Here is a 20,433-nt window from a genome sequence, read left to right on the forward strand (position 1 = left end):
ATTGGAGAAAAGCCAATGTAACACCAATATTTAAAAAGGGCCCAAAATACATCCCTGGGAATTACAGACCAGTTAGCCAAACACCAATAGTATGTAAGCTCTTGGAGGGGATGATAAGGGACTATATACATGATTTTAGTAATGAGAATGGTATCATTAGCAGTAATCAGCATGGATTCATGAAGAATCGTTCTTGCCAAACCAATCTATTAACCTTCCATGAGGTGGCGAGTTGCCGTCTAGATAAAGGGAGGCCCATAGACGTGGTGTATCTGGATTTTGCAAAAGCATTCGATACAGTTCCCCACAAACGTTTACTGTACAAAATAAGGTCCGTTGGCATGGACCATAGGGTGAGGACATGGATTGAAAACTGGCTACAAGGGCGAGTTCAGAGGGTGGTGATAAATGGGGAGTACTCAGAATGGTCAGGGGTGGGTAGTGGGGTCCCCCAGGGTTCTGTGCTGGGACCAATCCTATTTAATTTGTTCATAAACAACATGGAGGATGGGGTAAGCAGTTCAATCTCTGTATTTGCGGAGGATACTAAGCTAAGCAGGGTAATAACTTCTCCGCAGGATGTGGAAACCTTGCAAAAAGATCTAAACAAATTAATGGGATGGGCAACTACATGGCAAATGAGGTTTAATGTAACAAAATTAAAAATAATGCGAGTGGCAAAAATATGAAGGCAATTTATACACTGGGGGAGAACCTCTGGGGGAATCTAGGATGGAAAAGGACCAGCCAGGATCCTCAATTTAATTTGGGGCCAGTGCAGGGGATACCCAGGAATCAGGATGGAGGTTCTGAAGGCTCACTGGATTGGCAAAGGCTCAGGATGGCAGAGGATTGAGACAGGATAAGCGGAGCTCCACTGCAGCACGTCCTTCTTGGCTCACATCTGGACACATCCCCTTGTCATATTCTTTTAACAGTGTTTTCAAAAATCGACCTCTAAAAAATTTACTCAGCCAACTAAAAGTAGAGACTACATTTTTATTTTTTTACTGCTATCAATGGCCAACATGGTACAACACTTCATCCATGTCTTTGGTGATCTCTGATCTCCTTATGAAGTGTTTCTTACATGATGAAGATCAGCCATGGAGTATATCTGAGGTGTATATCAGGGTGTGCTTCTTCCCCACATGAGAGCTGTGATGTCCAGCAACATTCATATAGAAGACATTTCCGGCACTCAAGGCACCAATACACCTCGAGGGTTGTGTGGGATCCCTAATGTACAGGAATTCACTGAGTAACATTTCCCTCACTTAGGACAGGAAAGTGGCTTCTTCCCCATGTGAGATCTCTGATGTCTGGAAAGATTGTACTTCTGTGAAAAACATTTTCCGCACTCAGGACAGGAATACGGCTTTTCCCTTGTGTGAGACCTCTGATGTGTGACAAGTTCTGATTTTTGTAGAAAAGATTTCCCGCACTCAGGACAGGAATACGGCTTCTCTTCTGTGTGCAATCTCTGATGTCTGTGAAGCCGAGACTTATTTGAAAAACATTTCCTGCATTCAGGACAGGGAAATGGCTTTTCCCCTGTGTGAGATCTCTGATGTGTAAGAAGTACTGATTTTTGTAAAAAACATTTCCCGCATTCAGAACAGGAATACGGCTTTTCCCCAGTGTGAGACCTCTGATGCGTGACAAGTAGTGATTTTTGTATAAAACATTTTCCGCACTCAGAACAAAAATATGGCTTCTCCCCTGTGTGCAATCTCTGATGTCTGTAAAGATGTGACTTATGTGAAAAACATTTCCTGCACTCAGGACAGGAATACGGCTTTTCCCCCGTGTGACACCTTTGATGTGTGACAAGTTCGGATTTTTGTACAAAGCACTTCCCACACTCAGGACATGAATACGGCTTCTCACCTGTGTGCAACATCTGATGTCTGTAAAGATCGGTCTTCTGTGAAAAATATTTCCCGCACTCAGAACAAAAATATGACTTCTCCCCCGTGTGCAATTTCTGATGTCTGTAAACATTGGACTTATGTGAAAAACATTTCCCGCACTCAGAACAGGAATACAGTTTTTCTCCTGCGTGAGAATTTTGATGTTCTACAAGTTCTGATTTCTTTACAAAATATTTTCCACACTTAGGACAGGAATATGGCTTCTCAACTCTGTGAGATCTCTTATGCACATTAAAATCTGATTTATAATGAAAACTTTCCCCACACTCAGTACAGGAAAAGCTCTTCTCTGTAGGATGGATGGCACCGACCCTCACAGTCTGAGGTTCCTCAGGATAAGAGGAATACGATGGTCCGGCACCGTCCCTCACAGTCTGAGGTTCCTCAGGATAAGAGGAATACGATGGTCCGGCACCGTCCCTCACAGTCTGAGGTTCCTCAGGATAAGAGAAATACGATGGTCCATCTACACTGTGTGATGCCGGATGGACATTTGAGGTAGTCAGGTTTTCTCCTGGACTATTCTGTGTGATGTCCTCATCTTCTACTTTACAGTCTGGAGACAAAGTGAGACCATCCTCTGCGGTTTTCCTCATCTCCCGTCCATCTACTAAAATAGAAATACAAAGATTATTACTAGACATGAGCAGATTGGTTCCCCTAAACCAGGACTCCGCCCACATCAGGCAGCTTTGTCTCTGAGGATCTTACAATTTCCCCCCTCAAGGTAACTAGTAAATGGGTCCTCTGATCTCCTACCAGATAAATTCTTTATTCATGGACCTTAGTCAGAGAGTGAGGAAACAATGAGAAGTGTCTTTTATAGGAGTGACAGTGATGAGGGGATTATAGGACGAGTGTCCCCACCCCCTCTATCACTCATTACCATCTTCCCAACACAAGAAGTCCTGCACTTCTTTATTTAGCCCATGATTAAAGCCGCGTACACACGACCATTTATCATGTCATGGAAAAAAAATTGAGTTTTTCTCAACGTGATTCTTGTCAAGCCTGCCTTGCATACATAGTTACATAGTTAGTCAGGTTGAAAAAAGACCATGAAGTTCAACCATAAGAAATAAAATAATAATAATATTGTACAATCACATACACCCAATTCTATACCCACAGTTGATCCAGAGGAAGGCAAAAAAAAAAACAACAAAGCATGATCCAATTTGCTACAGCAGGGGAAAAAAATCCTTCCTGATCCCCTGAGAGGCAATCGGATATTCCCCGGATCAACTTTACCTATAAATCTTAGTACCCAGTTATATTATGTACATTTAGGAAAGTATCCAGGCCTTTCTTAAAGCAATCTACTGAGCTGGCCAGAACCACCTCTGGAGGGAGTCTATTCCACATTTTCACAGCTCTTACTGTGAAGAAACCTTTCCGTATTTGGAGGTGAAATCTCTTTTCCTCTAGACGTAGAGAGTGACCCCTTGTCCTCAGTGTTGACCGTAAAGTGAATAACTCAACACCAAGTTCACTATGTGGACTATATTCACTATATGGACCGCATACACACGATCGTGAAAAAGAAAATGCTTGAGAAAAGCGTGGTGACGTACAACGGCACTATAAAGGGGAAGTTCCATTTGATTGGCGCCACCCTTTGGGCCGATTATGCAGATTTCCCTTCTCATAACTTGCTTCTGAGCATGCATGTTTTTTACCCCGTCATTAAAGCCTACACACAACTGTTTTTCATGACGTGAAAAACAACGAGAAAAAATAGAGCATGTTCTAAATTTTTAATGCCCATTTTTCACGTCGAGAAAAATGCTCTGGAGCCTACACACGATCGTTTTTAATGACCAATTAAAAAATGAAAAACGGTCATGTTTATGCGGCATTAGTCATGAATAACAGCGGGACTGAGCCCCACCAGAGGTCAGAGAGTGAGGATAGGGGAGAACAACCAAGATGAAGACTGGACTGATCCTGAAGACCACCATCATTGGGTTATTGACTCCTCCCTCATTATCACTTTATGTTTAAAGGAACACTAAAGGTACAATTTTTTTAAATAACAATCATGTTATACTTACCTCCACTGTGCAGATCGTTTTGCACAGAGTGTCCCGGATCCGTGTCTTCTGGGGTCCCTCGGCGGCTGTCTCGGCTCCTCCTCGCAAAAGCTTTCCACGTTCATTCGAGCTCCCTCGCATGGTGGAAAGCTTTTGCGAGCGCGCTCCCGTGATACAGCAGCGGCCATAGCCGCCGACTGTATCACTCGGCCCCGCCCCCCGGGTCATCCGCTGTGATTGACAGCAGCGCCAGCCAATGGCTGCGCTGCTATCAATCCGCCCAGCCTAGCCATATCAACGGCCAGGCTGGAACCCGAGCAGGATGACAAGCACGCGCCCGGGACTTTCGAACGGTGAGGTAAGTAAAACGGGGGCTTTTACCTTAATGCATAGGATGCATTAAGGTAAAAAAACTTTTACCTTTACAACCCCTTTAAGGTTACAAAGTTTGAGGATGTTATCACATTATTATCACCATGTAATAGTCTGTGCTTTAATCAAATCATCAGATATAAAATGCCCAGCTGGTAGGAAATGGGTGTAACAAAATAGAATACATATTGGGGCAGATTCATCAATAGATACGCCGGCGGATCTCCTGATCCGCCGTCGTATCTGTGAGACCCGACGGTCGGATCTGTGAGATCCCACCGTCGGAGCTATGCGACTGATTCATAAGAATCAGTTCCGCATAGATCTCCCTTGGATCCGACTGGTGTAAGTGACTTACACCAGTCGAATCTTAGGCTGTAATCTCCCGCCGGCCGCTAGGTGTCGTCGCGATTTTTTACCCGTCGCATATGCAAATGAGGAAAACCGCCGATTCACGTCCGTACGCCCGCCCGTCGCTCGTTTTCTACGTCGTTTGCGTTCGGGTTTTTCCGGCGGATAGCTACCCCTGCTTCTATGAGGGGTAGCTAATGTTAAGTATGGCCGACGTTCCCGCGCCGATTTTTTAATTTTCTACGTCGTTTGCGTACCGCGATCGGGAATACCGATGGCCGCAAACGACGTACCCGCCGCAAACAATGACGTCGTAGCGACGTCATTTGGAGCATGCGCACTGGGCTTTTTCGCCCCGGCGCATGCGCAGTTAAATCGGCGCGGGAACGCGCCTGATTTAAATTGTACACTCCCCCTAGCCGCGGAATTTGCATTCCGCCGGGGGGAGTTAGGATCCGACGGTGCAGTTTGCGAGGTAAGTGCTTTATGAATCATGCACTTGCCTCGCTAAATTGCACCGGCGGATCGTAAACCAGGTAGATCTAGCGGATCTAAAGATCCGCAGATCTATATGAATCTGCCCCAGTATGTTTATATATAGCAGCGAGGAGAGAGCAGAAGTCAGGTCTATATTGTACATGATACAATATTTAGGACTATATAGTGTGAGAATTATGTAATGTATAGCATAGTGTATATATTGTAAGGGTCAATATAGCAGTTCAGTAATCAGTAGTAACTTAAATGTTTACTTACCTAAAACAAGTTGTAGAGATCCCACTCCGATGTCTCCAATCTCCTGAGACTGCACTCAGTGTCTATACTCTCCCTACTCTGGACCAATCAGTGAGCAGTATGGGTGGAGGAATGTATTTAGTGTTAATGACCCACCTGTGCTGATCTCTGTAGGAGTGTCCTCCTCTATAAATGTCCCCGTTATTCCATCCTCCTCCATAGACTGCTGATCATCCCACTCGTATGTCTCTTCTTCTTCTGATTTAATCTCAACTTTTATATCTATCAGATCTTCACCCTAAACCAAGAGAAGGATGAAAAATATCATACAAAATGTAAGCTTTAATATTGTGAATTCACATAAAAGAAAAACACATTAGCTCCATGAATCCATGTACTAGAAGCTCCGTCTCACCAACCTTGTAATGGTGAGGGATGGTGTGACCTTCCTGTGTGGAATCCCGGGAATACAGAGGACGGGGACATCTCTCTGGTGAGTTCCCATTACTGGATCTATCTGTAGGAAACACACACACTGACTGAATACATTGTTTCTATGTGTTTATCAGATGATGGGGGATCTAGGTGGAGCCTCCGTACTGCTCTCTCCTTTACAATAAAGTCTCCTCTTACCCGGTGATGTGAGGGGCGGCTGATTGTCCATCATGACGTCCTTGTAGAGATCCTTGTGTCCTTCTAAATACTCCCACTCCTCCATGGAGAAATAGACAGTGACATCCTGACACCTTATAGGAACCTGACACACACAATGATACAGTCACCATCCAGACACATCCATTGTCTGTTACTGGATAATGTCCCAGAATTCCCGGCATCGCTCACCTCTCCTGTCAGCAGCTCCATCATCTTCTTGGTGACTTCTAGAATCTTCTCCATGTTGTGTCTCTCGGGTTTTAGGGAGTCACATGGAGGCACTGTGATGGTCATATGATCACCTGACTTCACAAGAGGAAATCTCTGTATTGGAAACCAATAGGAATATTATTTAGAATCCCAGAATCCTCCTTCCCTCTCCGGTCAGGTCTGTGTTTTATTAATAGAGATAGGAGTGATGTCATGTGACCTCCCAGAATCCTCCTCACCTCTCCGGTCAGGTCTGTGTTTTATTAATAGAGATAAGAGTGATGTCATGTGACCTCCCAGAATCCTCCTCGCCTCTCTGGTCAGGTCTGTGTTTTATTAATAGAGATAAGAGTGATGTCATGTGACCTCCCAGAATCCTCCTCACCTCTCCGGTCAGGTCTGTGTTTTATTAATAGAGATAAGAGTGATGTCATGTGACCTCCCAGAATCCTCCTCACCTCTCCGGTCAGGTCTGTGTTTTATTAATAGAGATAAGAGTGATGTCATGTGACCTCCCAGAATCCTCCTCACCTCTCCGGTCAGGTCTGTGTTTTATTAATAGAGATAAGAGTGATGTCATGTGACCTCCCAGAATCCCCCTCACCTCTCCGGTCAGCAGGTAGATGATCTCCAGGGTGAGGTTTAGTATCTTCTCAGTCATGTGACTCCGGTCCTCCTCCATCCACATTGGTGACGTCATTTGATCTATACAGGTCTCCTTGTAGACGGATAACTTTGGGAAATGAAAGTAAGAATTATTTAGATGGTATTGGTCACACAATAATAGGATGTGGATGTGTGGGGGTTAAAAGGAGGGATGATGTACATTAAGTAACCACTGCCCCCATGAGAACACATTTTGTTTTGGACTGTTTAGCTTTTGCTACGTTTTCATGAACCCTCTTCCCCTGCCAGATTAAAAATTCCCTTATCTGAACTGGTTTGATTAGTTTTAGATCTGCAGACAAGCAATGATAATTATCCTTCTTTTGACTTGTTTGCTCCGAGGCAGTGCTGTGAGGTCAATGTTGGGTCATCACGATGTCCAGGAAGGGGAACTTGCTGACCTTTGGATGGAGTTGCTGGCTAATCAGGATAATTGTCAGAACTCCGGCTGCAAGTCTCCAGTCTCCGGCAGCCTGCTGATTGACAGGAATTAAATCACTGTCACTCTCTGCAATAAGAGAAGGGATTGGATAGCAAGAGGATGATGCTGGTGGAATAGAGCAAGAATCTGTTCTAATCCTTCCAATCTACAGAGTAGCATGGGCTTCTGGTGTTCTGAAATTCAGCACTGGGCACTGAAAGAGCCTGTGTCATGGGAAGGTATTGAACTGCCTCCCCCAAATGCATATAACTGATCCCTGACCATCTGTTAATGATGCGTAAACAGGTTTCCTCAAGGAATAAGTGCCCACTTGGTGTCTTGAAAATGTTTATTTGACCAGTGAGATGATAAGAAGGTAAAGTTTAATGGCGCTTGCCAGTGGAGAAATATAATAAAGTAAATAACAAATAACGCACAGCAACGTATGGATATTGACCAATGAATCCAATAAAATGTGTTCCACTCCTACTTTCCTCAAAAACCCTTCATGACATCCACAACTAAGATGTGAATGGTGGGAATAGTGAGATTGATGAGATAAATGAAGACTAAAAATAATAATTTAAAGTCAATAAGTATTGTGAAGACAATTGCAATACATAATAAACTCCAGTGCTATCACCAAATAGACAAAACAGTGATAGCGTGAATAATGATAATCATGTGTAATCCAAAAAACACAAAGTGAAAAACTCTAAATGTGTTTTAGTAAAAGAACAAAAAAAATATAAAAAAATGTGCACCAAAAAATTGTGCAAAGTGAAATAAATAATGTTCAGTCATAAATAAATAAATAAAGTTCAAGTTAATACAGTGTTCAAAGTAAATTCCAGCGCTTGATGAAATATTCCAAAAGTGCAAAAAAAGTGTATCCTCCAGTGCGGTGGATTGCAGTACCATTTTCTGTTTAAACACCATTGCACCTCTTGGGAAATTTTGAAATCAAGCACCTTATCAACTTTATTTTATATACACTTTTTTTGCACTTTTGGAATATTTCATCAAGCGCTGGAATTTACTTTGAACACTGTATTAACTTGAACTTTATTTATTTATGACTGAACATTATTTATTTCACTTTGCACAATTTTTTGGTGCACATTTTTTTATATTTTTTTCGTTCTTTTACTAAAACACATTTAGAGTTTTTCACTTTGTGTTTTTTGGATTACACATGATTATGATTATTCACGCTATCACTGTTTTGTCTATTTGGTGATGGCACTGGAGTTTATTATGTATTGCAATTGTCTTCACAATACTTATTGACTTTAAATTATTATTTTTAGTCTTCATTTATCTCATCAATCTCACTATTCTCACCCTTCACATCTTAGTTGTGGATGTCATGAAGGGTTTTTGAGGAAAGTAGGAGTGGAACACATTTTATTGGATTCATTGGTCAATATCCATACGTTGCTGTGCGTTATTTGTTATTTACTTTATTATATTTCTCCACTGGCAAGCGCCATTACACTCCCCTTTTTACATATGTCATTTGGTGCGTGAGCACTGCTTTGGTAGTGGCTGCTGCTTTCATATTGTAGTATTGTTATTTTAATTAAACCATTATTTAGTTGCCCATGGTTAGTTTGGTTTTGCGCATTAGTTCCCCCCTTTATACAAGAAGGTAAAGTTGCCTTCCTTTCCTGGCCGGAGTTCTGAAAAGTAAGTTTAGGTGGGAGGACAATCGTAGAACAAGCGCCCCCCTCTGTACCTTAGGGTCCCCCTGAGCCCTACAGCCTCTTTTTCCCTCAGAGCCCTGCTACCCCCCAAACCTATCAAGTGCCCAGAGTCCTTCAGCTTAGAGTTGCCACCTCATCCCTTTAAAAAGGAACACATATGAATTACACAGGTTCTGAGGCTAATTTAATGCAGGTAAGGCACCAAATGAGTCTAATTACCACCTTAATTAGCCACAGAACCTGTGTAATTAATATGTGTTCCTTTTTAAAGGGATGAGGTGGCAACCCTACTTCAGCTACACTACCCCCTCAGAATCTTTCACCCCCCACTACCCCCTCAGGAGCCTCAAAGTCCTTCAGTCTCAGTATTCCCCTCAAAGGCCCCTCAGGTCCTTTACTTCTTTTAGAACCTTCAGTATTTTCCTCCCTCTTACACCAATGTTGGAACATATTCTTCATAGCAGGCTGGGGAATGTTTTCTTCCTATTGACCAGCAATGTAAGGGGCTCTATGCTCCATATTCCTGACTAAGGATGAGCTCAGGCGTAGAGTGACCACGTGTCCCGGTCTACCCGGGATCGTCCCGTAATGTACATATTTGTCCCTGGTCCCGGACACCTTCATTGCGGGACAATACAGTGTCCCGCAATAGAAACTGACAGTCTGGGAACAGGGGAGGACCGAGCCGCCATAGTTCTGGCTCTGCTTCCACCTGATCACTGGTTGCTATAGCCGCTTGGCGTCTGGCAACCAGTGACGTCACTGCCCACGTTGAAAGCAGAGGAGGATTTCACTTCTTCCTCCTCCTCTGCGCTAGTGCTGCTGGGGAGTCACTGCTGGTTCTGTCACCTCCGCTCCAGTGACTGCCTTGCTGCTTCTGTGAGGTGTTTCTGTTCCCACAGCTGTGAGGCATCTCTCCCTCTCACTTCCTCCCCCCTCCTGCCCACCTCACACTAACACACGGACTGAAGCCCCCCTTCTCCTTGGCTCGGATGTCAGGAGGGAAGGAGGGGGAGGAGAATGAACACAGCACTCAGGAGGACGGGACATGCTGATCCGAGGTTAGTACACAACATCTTAATGCTTGGCACTAGCAGGAGGAGACACAGAGACAGGGGGCAAGTTGTCAAAAAATAATACTTGCAGTGATTTTGGGAGATAAGAGCATGCTGTATGTGATAGGGGGGCACTTTAGGAGGGGAGATAAATTGTTTTTTATTCACCCCCCCCCTTCCAGCACAATTTCTCTCCCCTCCCAAAGTGTGCCCCCCCCTAGCACATACAGCATGCTCTTATCCCCAAAATCACTGCCAGTATTCTTCTTTGACAACTTGCCCCCTTCCCCATCTTCAAAGACAAGCTGTCTGCTATTGAGGGGGGAAACTTTGCTAGACATTCAGGGCAATTTCTCCAGGTGCCAGTGCCCCCCTGTCAGGCAAGTTAGTGAAGCCAAGTGCCTGACCTTTTTTCAGCAATGGGCTCCAAGACTCAGGACTGGTTCACACCACAAATCACATAGGAACACGCTCTGCGTTCCTTTGCGATTCACGTGCCTTCCAGATTCTGTGCGATTTCAGCTCTTTCATTTGAATGGGCTGAAACCCATTGGTCTGCACCAAGAGCTGTGCATGCGCTACTTTACAAAACGCACAGCAACTGGATCGCATGGTACTGCTGATCATACAAACACTACATTTGCTACCTGCATTTGGGTAGTCATTAACCCCTTAGTACCAGCCACACACAAATATGCGGCTTCTCTGTGCCTGGGCCTTGGCACAGAGAGGCCACATATTTAAATGAATTGCGATCAGTAGCGCTGTGCCGAGAGCGCACTCCCTGAGCACCCCCTTTACAGTTACCGGCGTCTAAGTGAAAGCTTGCGATCGCTGCAATCGATCAGGAGTTTTTGAATCGTGTGTGCCAGGAGGTAAAGAGGTTAAGTTGACACCCACAACAGATCGCTATGGGACACAAAACGCAGGATTCCCTCACAGCATTCTGGTATAAACAGACCCTTAGTCCGGATACACAGGATTTCATTTGTATCTCAGAAAGGTCCCACCAAAATCTTGCACATGGGCCCGCTGATTTCATACGCCCCTGCCCCAAAAATCGGCAAAAAATATGTCAAAAATCATCTTTTTGTGGGGGGGGGGGGTGTCCCTGAATGGCAGTTTGGAAATGTGGTCACCCTACTCAGGCGTGTTCGCAAACCCCACGTACAGAGCCTGCCCGGAAGTTGGCACTGCGCTGCGCTAATCACAGGCAGTGAGACATTTCCTGAGCTCTGCAGCCGCGCAACGGGAAATGTCTCATTGCCTGTGATTAGCGCCGACTTCCTGACAGGCTCTGCACGTGGGGTTTGTGAACACGCTTGAGCTCATCCTTACTCCTGACCCCTGCACTCCATCGTTGTGTTGGCTGCATATTGTAATGATTGCCCATTGGCTGCCTGTGTAGTGTAATAATTGTCCTTTGTAGGCCATGTATGGTCAGGGTGGCCATTGTCTTGTCTATTTATTGTCAGTGTTGTTTGTTTAGGGAAAAATGTTATGGAATTTATCTCCAAAATTAAGAGAATGTTCCGGGTCCATAAATGGGGAAATGTTCTGCCCCTGAAGGGGTTAATCTAGGTTTCCACACTATATATGTGTGTATTATCATCTGCTGGAGATAAAAGACATCACAGTGACTATGGAGGAAGAGGACGGACATGACGGGGTTACTGGGTGTAAATAGAAAATAAGATCTTATTACCTCCTCTGCTGCCAGTTCCAGTAATGTCTCCTTTTTACTTCCTCCCAATTCACCTCTCACCCGCAACTTCCTGTCTGTACAATACATCGCTTCCTGTCTGTCTTCCATAGAGACTTCCTGTCACCTAGATAGATGCGAGATCACCACCTTGTGGAGCTCAAAGGAACTGCAGCCCTGAGAAACATCTCGTAGTGTGAACCCGGTGTAGTGTCACAGTTTGCTCCTGCTGCGGAAGTCACGTGGCAGCGAACTGCGCATGCGCAATGCGTTCCAATGGCAAATGCGATGCGTTCCAGGGGATTCACGACACTACCCTTCAGTGAACCCATCACAATTTGTCACGGAAGTGACGTAGACGTATTACTATATACAGAGCGGGAAGCAGTGAACCCATCACAATTTGTGACCCTATTGCCATAGACCGAGCGGGAACAGACAGAGAGACATACGGGGAGAGAGGGAGACATATGGTTCTCATTAGATGTGTATGTCTCTTTCTAGGCCGCCCCCCCCCGCTCTGTGTATGGTTCTCATTAGATCTGTATGTCTCTTTCTCTCCCGCCCCCCTCCCCCCGCTTTATGTATGGTTCCTCGTCACTTCCGTGACAAATTGTGATGGTTCACTGAAGGGTAGTGTCGTAAATCCCCTGGAACGCATCGCATTTGCCGTTGGAACGCATTGCGCTTGCACAGTTCGCCGCCACGTGACTTCCGCAGCATTCTGCGATAGGGAGCAGAATATGACACTGCACCGGCCTTGTGCTGTGTGTGTATGTACTGTATATCCTTATAGATGGGTCATCTCCACTCCCACCAAGGGGGATAGAAATATATTACTGCCTAGTCCAACCTTTCTCAGCCAGAGTTCCTCCAAAGGTTTCTAGGGGTTTCTTCACCAATAAACAATTGCTGTCTCTCAGTAACACCTGCCATTATTATTATTATACAGGATTTATATAGCACTAACAGTGCAGTGCTTTACAATATAAAGGGAGATAATACAGGCACAATGCAATTGAAAAGGGTTAGAAGGGCCCTGCTCCTGTGAGCTTACAATCTAATAGACATCAATGATCAATTAACAATATCTGTCTCAATGATCTGTAAGGGGGCAGACTTCCTACTGATGATGCTATAAGAATGTCCTTCCCCCGCTGATATAAGTGGGTCACCAACAGACATCTCAAGTCTACCGCAGCCTCCTGCATTTTAGGGGCGGCTCCCGTAGAGAGACTGAGAAACCTTAAAAGGATCCCACAGGGTTATGTCACCGCAGATGGGTTACAACTCGAGTAATACCCATAAGGAAATAAAAAAAGATAAACAACTATAGTGAAAATACTGTTCAATTTTTTTTTTTTTAAGTAAATAGAAAAAATGGGATGGTAAAAATATCCAAGTCCAAAAAACAGACACACAATGTGCAAGATTTAGGGGCAAAACCATATAAATAGAATGCATTAAATATACTAAGGGGGTTATCCACAAAAGAGATACGCCGGCGTATCTCCTGATACGCCGTCGTATCCCTGTTTCTATCTATGGAACTGATCCACAGAATCAGTTTACCATAGATAGGCAGAAGATCCGACATGTGTAATTGAATTACACTGTCGGATCTTAAGGATGCAATTCTAGGCCGGCCGCTAGGTGGCGAGGCCATTGCGGCCGGCCTAGAATATGCAAATGAACACTTACGGCGATCCACGAACGTTCCGACGGGCCCGTCGCGCTAAATCTACGTCGTTTACGTCGAGTTACGCCGTGTAAAACTAGGGCTAAGTCCTATTTGACTAAGCCCTATTAAGTATGGCCGTCGTTCCCGCGTCGAAATTTAAAACTCTACGTCGTTTGCGTAAGACGTCCGTGAATGGCGCTGGACGCCATTTACGTTAACTTCTAAGCAAATGACGTCGGAGCGACGTCTGTTGGCGCAATGCACGTCGGGTAAGTTACCCGACGGAGCATGCGCAGTACGTCCGGCGCGGGAGCGCGCCTAATTTAAATGGGACTCGCCCCATTAGATTCGGCACGCCTTGCGCCGTACACATTTAAGTTACACCGCCGCAAATTTCAAGGTATGTGCTTTGTGGATCGGGCACTTAGGTAGAAATTTTGCGGTGGTGTAACTTAAATCGGAAGATTTAAGTTACGCAGGATATTTGTGGATCTGGCCCTAAGATCCTGCAACCACTAGGATTCGGGGAATAAAAATATGAATAGATAAAATAGTAACAAATGTTAAGTGGAAAAAAAAAAAACATTACCAACCCAAATACCTTGCAATATATACAGCCTAATCTACATTTACTGTACTTCTATGCGGAAATGGGTAAAAAATATCCCCAAAAAAGGGGGATGTGGAACTGTGGTTGCCTCCTTATATACTGGTCTTGATTTAAAATGGAGGAATGCCATGTCCCCCATTGGAGGCAGCAATATAACGTCCTTTCCTGTTACATCATATCCTCCTTTATTAGGGTGACATTTTCTCACCTTCTGTTACATCATCTTCTCCCTTACTAGGGTCAAATATAGTCCATATTAAAACCATATCCTATGCGAGACAACACTGGCCAGGGTGCACTGCCCACCTATCTAAAGTGCTACGCGGTGGCCCGGCAACAATGCATAATGCGCCGCGATGACGACACATGCTGACCCAGTCCCAGCACCCAACCAGCCCTTTACCCACTCCTGTCATTAGAATTGCCAAGGAAAAAGGAAGTTGCATTAAGGGTTCAGCCATGAGGAGAGGGCCTCCTCATCGCACCCTCCCAAGCACTCTAGAAATGGATGGGCCAGGCTGGGACAGGGAGACCCATGCTCCCACATCAGTGGACAAACGGTCAACAATGGAGCTATTAAAAAAAAGCCACAATCACATCCTGGCACAATTCCTTGACATAAGGTTCTATACCCTTTTCTAATTTGTGTGTGTGTGGTACCCTCTTAGGTAGATTCACAAGATGATAGATAGATGTAGTTCTTTTTGGCTCCTCTGTAATCACTGGAGCAGCTATTGCTTTCTTTGGGCTGTTCTAGATCTTACAGGCTTGCAGGTTTGGTTGCTTCCCCCTGCATTCTGGGGGCTTCCATAACAGGACTGGGGAAGTCAAATGGGGAGCTTGAACATTTATTGTGCCTAAACCCTAATGAGGTAATGCCCAGCAGGTGGCTAGGGGGAACATAAATAGTCTGAGGTCTAGAACTGTTGTGTTTATGTCTTTCTGGAGAAGTTCCCAGCCTTAGGGGCTGTTGCCCCTTTGAGGGAGTTTGGCTGGAGTCTGTTGCTGTTCATTGAGGTCCCAGCTATAGCAGAGCTGAAAGGCCTTTTCCTAATTACCTTTGGAGCAAACTAAGTAGTTTCAGTAGAAGGGAAGGGAGAACTCACTGAAGAGTGCCTGGTGAAAGTAGGAAGGTATGGTGGCCCTGAGACATTGTGAGTACTGACCGAAGCTCAGGATCCCTTGATTTGACTCCAATTGCTTCCAGAAAATAGGCCCCCAGTTCCCACTGAGCTGGGACGTCAATGAACTTCTGCAGACTTTAGCTATGTGTCCAGAGGGACAGCAGCCTTTGAGGCTGGGATCTTGTTTTCCTGGACAAGAACCCTGCTGCTCTAGGCCCCAAGGCACCATGTATGCCCTCCTCAGGTACCTACAGGGAATTGACTGAGCCAACAAAAATATTCAGGCCAAGGGTCTGCCTCTTCCAACCCTCTACATTTATGAATCTACTAGAAGGCAGGGAGAAGTAGTTGAGCCTGCAGCCAGCGAGACCCAGACCAGCAAAAAATAATCACAAACCCCTCGAATGATTACAGAGGAGCTAAAGAGCTTGATTTACCCTAAGCCTCTCCAGCAATCCATTCTAGGAGGGGGCTACACATACTAAACCACCCCACATGTTGAAACCCATCACTTGTGGTCTTCAAGGTGTGTTGCCAACCCATCACCTTAAATGAATGTGATCCTCTTCGAAAAAAGAGCTTTGTGCTCTGTGAAAGAGAAGATGTAGAGGATGAGCTAAATGGTGAAGCGAATGAGCTAGATGGTGAAGCCATGGATGTGTTATTATCCTGAAAATGAGACTCCTACATAATCTCTAACTAAGGAGGGAGTTGGCCATGTGTAGGATCTCCCCTCTGAGAATGACAATTTCTCTTGTCAAAATGTATTTAACTTGTCTATTGGAACATTCTAACCGCTCTTCCAATTGTCTGTCATATTAATCCATGGATTACTGAGATTACAAGGTTCTCTAATGCCTTGTTTCCACTGAACGGAACGGTTCGGGTCAGTTAGTTTGGAACGGTTTAGAATAGACCGGTCTATTCTCGTGAGCGTTTCCACTGCAAATCGGACCATCGGGGACCATACAGGATTTAGAAAAAATGCCTAGCGCGTCCACCAATCAGTGTAATGTATTGCATCTCCTCCCCTAATGGAAACGTTCCATTTTCTATGGCCCCACATCTGAAGCAGGACCCAAAATGGTCCGGTACGGTTCGGTTTAATGGCACACTTTCATAATGGAAACACCCAAAATAGCGTACCGAACCATACCGATCCGCTCAGTGGAAACGAGGCAAGAGAGGAGACCAGACCCATGAATGATTGAATGTGTGGGATCCCTGATCTACAGGAAGACAGGACTTCAGGGAGGAACAATTCCCTCACTCAGGACAGAAACGGGACTTCTCTCCCATGTGCAATCTCTGACATGTGGAACGATGGGACGTACTCAGGACAGGAATGCGGCTTTTCCCCTGTGTGAGATCTCTGATGTGTGACAGATACTGATTTTTGTTCAATTTATTTCCCGCACTCAGAACAGAAAAGTGACTTCGTCCATGTGTGAATTCTCTGTTTGTAAAGATGGGACTTCTCTGAAAAACGTTTCCCGCACTCAGCACAGGTAAGCGGCTGTGAGACCTCCAGTGTGTGATAAGCTGTGATTTTTGTGCAAAATATTTCCCGCACTCAGAACAGGAATACTTTTTTTCCCCAGTATGTAATTTCTTATGATTGTAGAGGCTGGAATGCCTTGAAAAACATTTTTCACACTCGGGACAAGAATACGGCTTCTCTCCCGTGTGGGACCTCTGATGTGTCACAAGCTGTATTTGGGTTACAAAACATTTCCCACACTCAGCACAGGAATACGGCTTCTCCCCCGTGTGAGATTTCTGATGTCTGTCCAGATCGTATTTCCTTGAAAAACATTTCCCGCAATCAGGGCAGGAATGTGGCTTCTCACCTGTGTGAGATATTTTATGAACATTAAGGCCGGATTCAAAACGGAAATTCTTCCCGCACTCAGAACAGGAAAACCTATCTATTGTAAGGACGGCACCGTCCCTCACAATCTGAGGTTCCTCAGGATAAGAGGAATACGATGGTCCCGCACCGTCCCGCACAGTCTGAGGTTCCTCAGGATAAGAGGAATACGATGGTCCGGCACCGTCCCTCACAGTCTGAGGTTCCTCAGGATAAGAGGAATACGATGGTCCGGCTCCGTCCCGCACAGTCTGAGGTTCCTCAGGATAAGAGGAATACGATGGTCCATCTACACTGTGTGGTGCCGGATGGACATTTGAGGTAGTCGGGTTTTCTCCTGGACTATACTGTGTGATGTCCTCATCTTCTACTTTACAGTCTGGAGACAAAGTGAGACAATCCTCTGAGGTTTTCCTCATCTCCCGTCCATCTACTAAAATAGAAATAAAAAGATTATTACTAGACATGAGAAGATTGGTTACCCTAAACCAGGACTCCGCCCACATCAGGCAGATTTGTCTCTGAGGATCTTACAATTTCCCCCTCAAGGTAACTAGTAAATGGGTCCTCTGATCTCCTACCAGTTCATTTCTTTATTCATGGACCTTAGTCAGAGAGTGAGGAAACAACGAGAACTGTCTTTTATAGGAGTGACAGTGATGAGGGGAATATAGGACGAGTGTCCCCACCCCCTCTATCACTCATTGCCATCTTCCCAACACAAGAAGTCCTGCACTTCCTTATTTAGTCCATGATTTAGTCATGAATAACAGTGGGGCTGAGCCCCACCAGAGGTCAGAGAGTGAGGATGAGAGCGACCAAACCAAGATGAAGACTGGACTGATCCTGAAAACCACCATCATTGGGTTATTGACTCCTCCCTCATTATTGAGGCTGTTATTACATCAAATTGGTGTAACAAAAGAGAATACATATTATGTTCAAATACAGCAATGGATAAAAGATAGAGAGCAGAAGTCAGGTCAATGTAAATTACAATACATTGGACTATATAATATCATAATTATGTGATATACAACATAGAGTATATACTACAGAGACCAGGACAATGTAAAGTGCAATATGAGTCATATAGTGTAGGTGTCAGGACTCATAATATTGGTATTCAGTAATCAGTGGTAGCCTAAATGTTTACATAACTGACTGCACTCAGTGACCATCTTACCTAATTTGGACCAGTACAAACAGAGGACTGTATTTAATGTTAATGACCCACCTGTGCTGATCTCTGTAGGAGTGTCCTCCTCTATAAATGTCCCCGTTATTCCATCCTCCTTCATATACTGCTGATCATCCCTCACATACCTCTCTTCTTCTTCTTTTATTTCGACTTTTATATCTATAAGATCTTCACCCTAAACCAATAAAAGGATATCCAATATTATCTGTAAAACATGAGCTCACATAATAAAAATCCACACATCATCTCCACAAGTCTATGTTCTAGATGCTCTGTCCCACCAACCTTGTAATGCCGCGTACAGACGGTCATTTTTTGTGATGAAATAAAATGACATTTTTAAAAATGTCAATTAAAATGATCGTGTGTGGGCAAAATGTCATTTTATGTCTTCTGAAAAATGACAAAAAAAAAATTCGAACATGCTCGAATTTTTTGTGTCGTTTTTCAAAATGTCATTTTTTGTGTCAATGAAAATGATAGTGTGTGGGCAAAACGACGTTTTTAAACCCGCACATGCCCAGAAGCAAGTTTTGAGACGGGAGGTAAAACTACCATTCATAATGGAGTAAGCACATTCATCACGCTGTAACAGACAAAAAAGCACGAATCATCTTTTACTAACAAGTAACCAGCTAAAAGCAGCCTCAAGGCGAATAGAACTTCCCCTTTAGAGTGCCGTCACTTTGTTCATCATTTTTCAAAATGATGGTGTGTATGCTACATCGTTTTTGAAAATGAAGTTTCAAAAATGTCGTTTTTTTTCATCACTTCAAACGTCATTTTTTTTTCATCACAAAAAATGACCGTCTGTATGGGGCATAACAGTGAGGGATGATGTGACCTTCCTGTGTTGAATAGAGAGAATGGTGACATCTCTCTGGTGGATTTCTGTTACTTGATGGCTCCATCATGATGTTCTTGAAGAGGTTCTTCTGTCCTTGTGAAAGCTTCTTCATCACACCATACTCCTCATTCTCCTCTTCATACTCTTCTTTAACAACAATATTATAATCCCCAAGGTTTCCAATCTGAATATTAAATAAAACATTCATTGTAACAAACATGCTACGTATAAATCTTAACTATCAGTGATTGTTCCACATCTACCTGATGATGGTGGGGGATGGTGTGACCTTCCTGTGTGAAATCCCGGGAATACAGAGGACGGGGACATCTCTCTGGTGGGTTCCCATTACTGGATCCATCTGTAGGAAACACACACACTGACTGAATACATTGTTTCTATGTGTTTATCAGATGATGGGGGATCTAGGTGGAGCCTCCGTACTGCGCTCTCCTTTACAATAAAGTCTCCTCTTACCCGGTGATGTGAGGGGCGGCTGATTGTCCATCATGACGTCCTTGTAGAGATCCTTGTGTCCTTCCAAATACTCCCACTCCTCCATGGAGAAATAGACAGTGACATTTTGACACCTTATACCTTCTGTCAGCAGCTCCATCATTTTCTTTGTGACTTCTAGAATCTTCTCCATGTTGTGTCTCTCAGGTTTTAGGGAGTCACATGGAGGCACTGTGATGGTCATATGATCACCTGACTTCACAAGAGGAAATCTCTGTATTGGAGAACCAATAGGAATATCATGTTAGAATCCCAGAATCCTCCTCACCTCTCCGGTCAGGTCTGTGTTTTATTAATAGAGATAAGAGTGATGTCATGTGACCTCCCAGATTCCTCCTCACCTCTCCGGTCAGCAGGTAGATGATCTCCAGGGTGAAGTTTAGTATCTTCTCAGTCATGTGACTCCGGTCCTCCTCCATCCTCATTGGTGCCGTCATTTGATCTATACAGGTTTCCTTGACAGATAACTTTGGTAAATGAAAGTAGGAATTATTTGGATGGTATTGGTCACCCAATAATAGGATATGGATGTGAGGGGGGTAATTTGAGGGTTTCTGTACATTTAAGAACTACTGTCCCCATGGGAACACATTTAGCCTGGGCTGTTTAATGTTTGCTACAGAACCTAGAAGTCTCTTGGCCTGTTGGATCAGAAACTCCCTTTTCTGTTGGGTTTGTTTTGTTTCTGAACTGGTTTTGATCTGCAGACAAGGAATGATAAATACGATAGTTTTTTTATTTTACT

General features: G+C 44.3%; 1 protein-coding gene across 1 annotated transcript; it reads right to left on the reverse strand.

Annotated features, from left to right (window-relative positions):
• Window positions 1-1,163: 1,163 nt before the first annotated feature.
• Window positions 1,164-19,392, reverse strand: LOC120935500 (gastrula zinc finger protein XlCGF17.1-like). Its single transcript, XM_040347550.1, has 3 exons — window positions 19,224-19,392; window positions 7,357-7,463; window positions 1,164-1,987 (listed from the first exon to the last, which is right to left on the reverse strand). The coding sequence occupies exons 1-3, from the start codon at window positions 19,390-19,392 to the stop codon at window positions 1,274-1,276; spliced, it is 990 nt and encodes a 329-aa protein (XP_040203484.1). The 3' UTR covers window positions 1,164-1,273.
• Between the last annotated feature and the right edge of the window lie 1,041 nt (window positions 19,393-20,433).

This window comes from Rana temporaria, chromosome 4 (assembly GCF_905171775.1).
Source record: "Rana temporaria chromosome 4, aRanTem1.1, whole genome shotgun sequence".
Lineage (NCBI taxonomy): Eukaryota > Metazoa > Chordata > Amphibia > Anura > Ranidae > Rana > Rana temporaria.